Here is an 8,806-nt window from a genome sequence, read left to right as displayed (position 1 = left end):
GTCTATAGTGTAGAAGGCAGAGGTGTTACCCACTACACCAACCAACCACGACGCTTCACATCTTTATGGATGTGAAAACTAGACAAACGAGCAGGACAGGAAAAATATCAATACCTTTGAACTTTGGTACTGGAGAAGATTTTTGAGAACACCATGGATGGCAAAGAAAACAAATAGCTTCACCTCTGACTCAAAACCCAGATAACCAAACCAAAGCTCTTATTTTGGACATTTTATGGGAAGAACTCATTGGAAAAGACAGTTATGTTTGGAACAGTTGAAGGTAAAGGAGGACGAGGACGACCAGCAGCAAGATGGATGGAGACAATCAGAGACATTATGGACCAGCCATTCAGAAGCCTGAAGTCTCAAATAGAAGACGGGACATTCTGGAGAAACACTGTCCACATGGTCACCAGGAGTCAAAATCGTCCTGCTGGCACTTCATAATAATGATAATGAAAATGTGAAAATTTAGCCCAGGGGTCCCAAACTTTTCATACGAACACCCACATGTGGAGGACAGTTAGTCATGAGACCCACAATTATTCTGCAAAATCAAATAAGACATAAACTAGCCAAAAAATACTATTTCAGTCCATTTTACACAATATTACAGTTATTTCAATCAACAAATACAAACTGCCATAAAAATGTTTCATATTTAATGAGACTGAGGAATAGAAAATAATCAAATAATGACACATTCTTCCTAGAATAAATCGTAATCCATTACGTTCTCAGTGTAAACACATGAATACATTTTATTGATGTTTTGTTGGACATTACATGTCATATTTACATTTGTTCTGGTCAGTGTTGTTTGCTAGGTTAGTAGGCAAGTTTGCCTTCCACTGTACACTGACCTCTGCTTTTGGCCTGATGGCCAATAGTGCTTTTGTAGGACCTTTTGGATGTAAAAATGGCGCCACCTGTTGGTTACACATTATAACGTTTGTATTCTTCTTCTTTTTTTTCTCCATCTTCCTCTTCTTCATCTTCTTCATTTTCTTCATCTTCCTCCTCCTCTTCTTCTTCTTCATCTTCTTCATCTTAATTTTCCTCTTCTTTTTCTTCTTCTTCATCTTCTTTCTCTTCATTTTCTTCGTCTTCCTCTTTTTCTTCCTCTTCATTTTCCTCTTCTTCTTCATCTTCTTCTTCTTCCTCTTCTTTTCTTCTTCTTCCTCATCTTCTTCTTCTTCGTCATCTTCCTCTTTGTCTTCTTCTTCATCCTCCTCTTCCTCTTAATCTTCTTCTTCATCTGCTGTTAGCATCAGGGTAAACCACATCAACTTTCAGACTTTGAGCAATTTTGAGCCATGTCTGGCCAAACTAAGATGTGAGATACTAAATGCTGCCCTCTGTAGGGAATGCTGGATAATTTATTGGTGCTTTTTGACCTGTTCTTTAATCAGCATTTTATCCCCCAAACAAAACCATCCGCAGTGATTACAACACATTTTGAATATCAGGCATGATGTCGACACACATAACAATAGCGTTAGCAGCAGTTATGGCAACAATACATCGCCGAGATAGCTCGGCTATTCTCATTCTGGAGATGCAGCTGGCAGTGCCTCATCTTTATATAATTTAAAAATTTTATTAAATATATTAAGACCATATAGGCTCCAGCACCACCCCCTCCCGTGACCCTGACGGAGAAGTGGCTTGGAAAATGGATGGATGGATGGATATTAAGACCATCCCCAAAGATTATAGCTTTCGATTTTCTGTCACACTTTATTTGGATGGTCCCCTACAGATGCTTTACAGCTACTTAAATCATTAACAAACTTTCTTGTGATCCTTAGTTGATTATCATCAACATTAAGGTTAGGGTTAGGATTAGGAGTAGATGTAGGTTTTGTCTTGAGGTTAAGGTGAGGGTTGGGTTTAAAGGTTAGGGATATATTTAATAAATTCTTTCACATTGCATTTCAAGTTCAGTAGGATTTAATGGGTATTTACTTAAATGTTATTGAAAGGCAGACTGAGCATTTACAAAGGATCTACAGTGAACCATCCATGTTACACTCAACTTCAAGTTCAGTGGCATTTAATGACTGTTCAGTTAATTGTTACTTAAATGAACATTTACAAAGAATCTGCAATGGACCACCCAAATAAAGTGTTACCCAATTTTCAATTTTATTATGATTTTATTCAATCATCTCTAACTGGTTAACTCTGATCATCACTCCTGTTTTTCTTATTGTATTTTTGGCAATTGCCATCGAGGCAAGGTTGCCAGGTCCAGTAAATATCTCCAAACAAAAGTTTGTTTGAAAGGTGTGTCCACCAGAAGCTGAAACTTTACCATTTTCTCCCACGACTGCATTTTTAAAGTAACCCGCAGACCTGGAAACACTGATGGCATATGCAGTTCAGAGCTTAATGAAGGCCTGGGCAGACATTTAAAATTAGTTAGTATCCTAAATTAGTTAGTATCCTAAAATACTGCATTGCTGCCATTTGGAAATAACAAAGCAGTAAAACAACTTTATAAACTATATTCGTTATCTTGTCTGACGCTTGCAGAAAGGCAATTTTTTGTGAAGGCAAAGATTTTAATGCTTTTTATCTGACACTTCTCTAAACTCTGCAGTGCTGTGCACAGAGTATAAAGCAAAAATAAATAAGAAAGAAAATCATAAAACCATATTGCAAATAAATAACCACACAATTTACAATTAATTCATGCAGAATGGGTCCATTTTTACAGCTGTGCTTTGTAGGCTTGCAGTGACCACTCAGAAACACGCATCGTGATTCATCATGAACAAGAGAGCATTTCACAGAAGAAGGGAAAAAATATTAGTTCAGCAAACAGAGTGCCGACACCCCCTCGGGTTTGGAATGTGGACCTCTGAAGCCGCGGCCTGATTGGCTGCCCCAAAGAAGCTTGTTCCGTTTCTCTCCACTGTGGAGGGGTGCAGCGGGGAATGTTGCAGTAAGAAGTCATTTCTCACTTCACCTGGCCTGAAGATGGACAAGCTGGGCTGCCTGATTGTGCTTGCTGTCTCTTTTGGACTTCTGCACCAAGCTGCACACACCGTTCGCATGGAGAAACTGGCCGACAGAAAAATATGCGCAGACAAGTACTGCTCATGTGAGTTTGTTGGACATAGATGGATGGATGCACCTTAAAAATGAATGTTTCTTTGAGGCGAGGCCTTAGACGAACCACATTTGATCTCCAAAAGAAGCTTTAAATACATAGTTCTCAAAAAAATCTACTGAAACCATCAACCAATCTAACCAAAAGTGATTCCACTGTGGCATCACTTTAAAGAACCTCTTTCTGACACCTTAATTATTTAAAAATGTAGATAGATACACACTGAAAACACTTTGATTTTTTTGTGGGATTCAAATGTGCACAATGTACTTTATATTCTTATGTAGGGAAAGAGACGTTTGCATTCTTTGGCAAGTGCTGAAAAAACCCTTTTTCCTTCTATAGATGTGATCTCAGTGGCTGAAGCTCTGGAGGACTACATAGCTTCTGACTGCAGGTTCATTAACCTGAAGAAAGGCCAGATGATTTATGTTTATTCCAAGCTTAAGCCTGTAGAGGGAGCCGGAGTCTTCTGGTCTGGAAGCGTGAGTATCTGAACTGTCAGGGTGATTTATTTCTCTCTGCGTATCAGTCTGCGCTTCACATGTGCGCACTTGTGTATCCTTATCTTCAGATAAAAGAAAGAACTGATGAAAGCCGCTGTTGCAAGATTATGGCCATTCTTATATTGTTATAGGATAAGACATAATAAATTCTTGTAATGATCAAAAAGTGCACAGATTTAGATTCTTAAAACATTGCACATTGTCTCTGCAGTGTGTGTAAGTGTTCATGTATGCTATAATTGGCAAGAAATTGCTTATTCTAATAAGAAGTAACTGCAGCGTTTTGTCTTTGGTCACTGAAAAGAAGCACAAAAATATAAGGGGATAAAACGAGAGTATAATATTGCTGTTGTCGGAAGAATATCTCATATCTCCGTTTTGGACATTTTTCAGTTTTTGGCATAATTTGAAAATATCTGTTACCCTTTACACTATGTGTAAATTTTGTGATGATTGGACTAAAGGAAAGTACCTAAAATTATTTGGAAAAAATTCTGGTTCCATTGACTTACATTAAAAGTAATGTATGTCTTTCCTTCTCCTGTAGAGTTACCATCTTGGAGATACAAGGTTTTCTTCCGATGACAGCGATATGTTACTTTGTCATGTCATGCAGTTGTGCAGCATCAAATCCTTTAACCTCATTGATTAATGGATTCTACATGGTGTTTACATGTCCTTTTACTACAATACCCAGCGTGCACTGCCCAAGCATCAGGAATCCCTGTGGTATCGACTAATCCTGATTGCTAGACTAACCACTAATCTATGGTCTAATAAGTAAATCAAACAAGCACTAGTGTAACTCTTACCTCAGCCATCGAACAAAATCATAAGGCTTTTACCCTTTCTCCAGAGAAAAGAATCCAGACCGAGGTAAGATATCGAGGCAACTGTGTACCTGTTTAGCTTCCCAGCAGTAACGTTAGCTCTCTGTACTCAATTTGGCAGCTCAGGGAAAAACAAAATTCAACACAGCTCATCTAAAATTTCACCCCAAAGCAGTCTGTCAAACGTTCCTTCAACATTCATCATCAGAAGGTGGTTTCCTAGTGCAGGGCCCCCCCAGCCTTTGGAAACTCAGGGCCCACACAACTGACCACAGAAGTGCAGTGGTGGACAGTTAGTAAATGTAAGTAAATGTAATTTGTTACTGTACTTAAGTAGTTTTTTCATGAAACTCATTTCTGAATCTGTGTTTAAAGCAGCTTTTATTAAACTTAAACTTGGAACTTTTGGAAGTTGTAAATAAATCTTAAACTGAAACTTTGCTTGTGTGTAAAAAGTGATTTCAGAGCCACTCGGTTCTCCCTGATGGAAACTGTTTACCTTCAGGGTTTTGTGCTTATGATCATTTTAATAGACGTCAGCGTCACTAATTAATGACCTTCTATTAAAAGACTGGTTTACCAAGAGAGACACTGGAGGATTTTCACCTAAAATGAGCTCATGAAGCGAGTCTTGTTATAAAAATGATAACAGGACATTTGAGCCATAATTACTCTTTTAGAACTTTTACTGTCGATACTTAAGTACATTTGAAGGCAAATACGTGAGTACTTTTACTCAAGTGGAGGTCTAAAGGGGGGAACTTCTACTTTTACTGGAGTAATATTTTACCTCTACTTTAACTCAAATAGATAGTTTGTGTACTTTGTCCACCACTGCAAAAGTGTTCACATCCCACAAGATTTAACAGGCAAATATAACTCAGTAATCAATGTAGCCTATCGAATTTAACTTGACTGTATAATTATGCAACAAAATAATCATCATAAATAAACTACAAATATCTGTTTTTAGGTATTTATGTAGGATGAATTCCATACATTTTTCATTGCCTTGCACTGCAAATCTAACCATATTTTGCTAGCTGTGTCATTTTTTCCAGGCTGATCACTGAGCTCCACCTACATATCTATGTATTGTAATGGAGATAATTAATACTGCAATAATATCTGTCTTATAAAAATGATTGGCTTGGTTAAATTTCTTAATATTTTAATGAAGTTTTGCAGTTTAAAAAAAAAAATACTGCTAATGGCCTGTGAGCAGTACCGCCGTGGCCAACTGGGGGGGCTGTGGCCCACAGATTGTTAACCACTGTTCTTTTCTTGTATGTAAACCAGAAAATCTCACTCTACAGATTGCTGTGGCGCTGCTGTGGGATATATAGAAGCACGTTTATGACAGACGTAGATGTAGTTCATTTTTCATTTTGGCCTGAGTGTCTCTTTAACAAACTGTGTTGATTCTCCGTAACATTAGCTGTTAAGACTAGGATTATAACCAGATTTAGGTTTATGATCAGGACTAGGTTCTGGATCAGAATTACGTTCTAGGCTGAGGTTAAATTTGGGGTTAGAATGTTCAAGGCGATGTTAATAAATGTTGAATCAAATGTAACTTAATAACAAGTTAAGCATCTGCAAAACATCTGCAGTGGATCATTCAAATAAAGTGATACCCAGTTTTCTCCTACAGGTTTATGGTGACCGCTACATGGACCAGATGGGTGTCATTGGCTATTTCCCCTACAACCATGTTAATGAGACACAGATTTTTGAGAAGAAAACTATAGAGATGCCCACAACAGTGAGTTTACTCGATCTCCGCTCACTTCCGTCCTCACAGACAAGCACATTTTAAAAAGTGGACGATCAAAAACGTTCAAAATCTTTGGTTTATGATGATCTTTTTTGTTGTTGTGTATGTGAAAACAGGACATGGACTTCTTCTGTGATTGAAGAGGAGAGAAAGTGTGGCTGAAACTGAAGAAACATGCTGGATCCTGCTTTGCTTTCTTTAGTAAGAGAATTATAAGCTTACTGTATAATATCCTTACCTTCAGTGGTCAGTAAACATAAATGTTGGCTTACCTGCATTGAAAAGTTGAGAAGTGTTTGTAGTGTTATCTGTCATATTTGAAACCTAACCAGCACAATATCATGGATATGCTATTAAAGATTTGAGAAAAAAATGAACAAGATGTCTTTTTTTTTCCTTGAATGATGACTTGTTCAAGATCTGGCCACCTTAACTGGGCATTTTTACCATAGATGATCCTAAAGTATCATAAAGTACCACTTAATGAACCCAAACATTCATTTCTTTGATGTATTTTCAGTTTTCCCTTTTAACTGTTCACAGTCAGATTCAGTTCAGGAAGTCACTGAACATAAATGTACAATGTATTTATATGTTTTGCTCTGGGATGGGTTTGGGGAAAGTGTGTGGGTGTTAAAGGGCCTGTAATCTACATTTTCTTGTTCTTTAATTTTTGCCTCAGCAGTCCACTCTTAATGTTTGTGTTGGTTTATGTAGGAAAACTATCCAATTTTACCAAAGCATGTATCACTGCTGTCAGAACAAAACCATCTCCAAAATGATAAAACATGATGGCAAAAGCATACTTTACATTTAATGTTAGTCTACGGAGCCCTGATGATGACATCCTGTATAAATAAAAAGAATGTGTGGCCTTATTAACGCGTGGGAATGAGATCCTAATGAGCGGCCATCACTTAGTAAGGTGTGGGAATGAAATGATTAAGTCATTGCCATGACTTACATTTACATTTATGGCATTTGGCTGACGCTCTTCTCCAGAGCGACTTACAATTTGATCATTTTACACACGAAGGCCAAGGTAGGAGAAGTAGTAGGAGTCTTGCCCAAGGACGGTGCTTGCCCTGGTGGGGGATTGAACCCCAGTCTACAGTGTGAAAGGCAAAGGTGTTAACCACTACACTAACCAACCACCTTAATGGCATGGGAATAAGATCACGGTTACTAAGTCGTGGCCATGCATTAGGATCTCATTCCCATGCTTTACTAAGTCGTTGGCCACGCACTTGTGTTGGTTTATGTAGGAATGAGTGGTCTGGAGGCTCACCATTCAATGATCTTGGACAACAGGACTCAATTTAACAGTGCTCTGCAGTTTTTTTTAGTTCTACACACCAAACTATTTACATTTGCGACCAAATGACCCCACTGACTCCGCAGTCAGCATCCGGCAGCCATTTGTCACCTACAGAACTAAAAACTATTCCGTGCCATAGGGTCTGAAGCTGCAAAGCCACACAGAGTTTTCTTAAAACATCCTTCTCCCCTTCTCCATTGTCCACCTTCCCTTTTAACCTGGTAGCCCCTCCCACCTTGATTTTGGGTCGTACCATCAGCCAGTCTGTGGTGACAATGGAACAAACAATTCATACATTAAATTGCTTACAGAGATACAATGGCCATTTCTTTCCTACATACACATGCATTTTTTATTGTTAAGCTAGCTGTATTTAACCTTACGTTTTTCTCGTTTACAAGTACCAACGACCTGGCTCCCACCTCGCCTGGATCCCCTGGACTTCAGGTAAGTAGAAGTTTAAATGAATGGTATTAAGTGCCTATCATATTAAAGTCACCACAGTATTTATTGCAGTCTTGGTGATATGTTAGGGGTAACCTGACATCATCACACCTCTCATGATGTCAACTTTTAAAACTAGAATGGTTTTATTACCCAAAGCCACTCATGGTTCTTTTTACCGGAACTATTTTCCAACCTCTCTTTATCCCTTACAATTAAACAGCTTGTAACTGTTCCTTTAAGAATTATGTATGTAAATTAGCTCTGCTCTGATTGGCTGTCCGGCACTGTGTGTTATTACAAAAGCAGTCTGAGCTGAAATGCTCTGTTTAACTTTATCCTGAATGGGTGGTGCTAAGCTGCTAAAAGCTGGATGAACGGAAATATGCAAATATGCTGACATCATAGAAAAAAATGGATGCAAAATGAGCTGTTTTTAGCTTATTTTCCAGAAATGGATGGTATACACTGGGGAGTGAGAGGTGCATTTTGAAACGTTATGAGTGTTTTTATATGCATCGTCAAGCAGTGCATTCTGACATCTTCAGATACGACAAACACGAAGGCCTAATAGTTACATCCAATTTTACTAAAGCATATATCACTGTCAGAACAAAACCATCTCCAAAACGATAACCATACAGGAGAAGGCAAAAACATACTTTACTTTTAATGTAAGTCAATGGAACCAGACTTTTTTAGTAAAAGTTACACACATTGTAAAGAGCAACAGGTATTTTAAAATTATGTAAAAAAACAAACAAACTGAAAAATAACAAAAATAACAAAAAAAAACAATGTTTTGTTCCA

General features: G+C 38.0%; 1 protein-coding gene across 1 annotated transcript; it reads left to right on the top strand.

The window, feature by feature from the left end:
- Nucleotides 1-2,929: 2,929 nt before the first annotated feature.
- On the top strand, nucleotides 2,930-6,611 carry LOC108425409 (otoraplin). The gene is made up of 4 exons (XM_017694038.2): nucleotides 2,930-3,112; nucleotides 3,467-3,606; nucleotides 6,112-6,222; nucleotides 6,351-6,611. Exons 1-4 carry the CDS (start codon nucleotides 2,989-2,991, stop codon nucleotides 6,372-6,374), a joined length of 399 nt encoding a protein of 132 aa, XP_017549527.1. The 5' UTR covers nucleotides 2,930-2,988; the 3' UTR covers nucleotides 6,375-6,611.
- The last annotated feature ends 2,195 nt before the right edge of the window (nucleotides 6,612-8,806 follow it).

This window comes from Pygocentrus nattereri, chromosome 5 (genome assembly GCF_015220715.1).
Source record: "Pygocentrus nattereri isolate fPygNat1 chromosome 5, fPygNat1.pri, whole genome shotgun sequence".
Lineage (NCBI taxonomy): Eukaryota > Metazoa > Chordata > Actinopteri > Characiformes > Serrasalmidae > Pygocentrus > Pygocentrus nattereri.
This window is presented reverse-complemented; position numbering and strand designations above follow the sequence as displayed.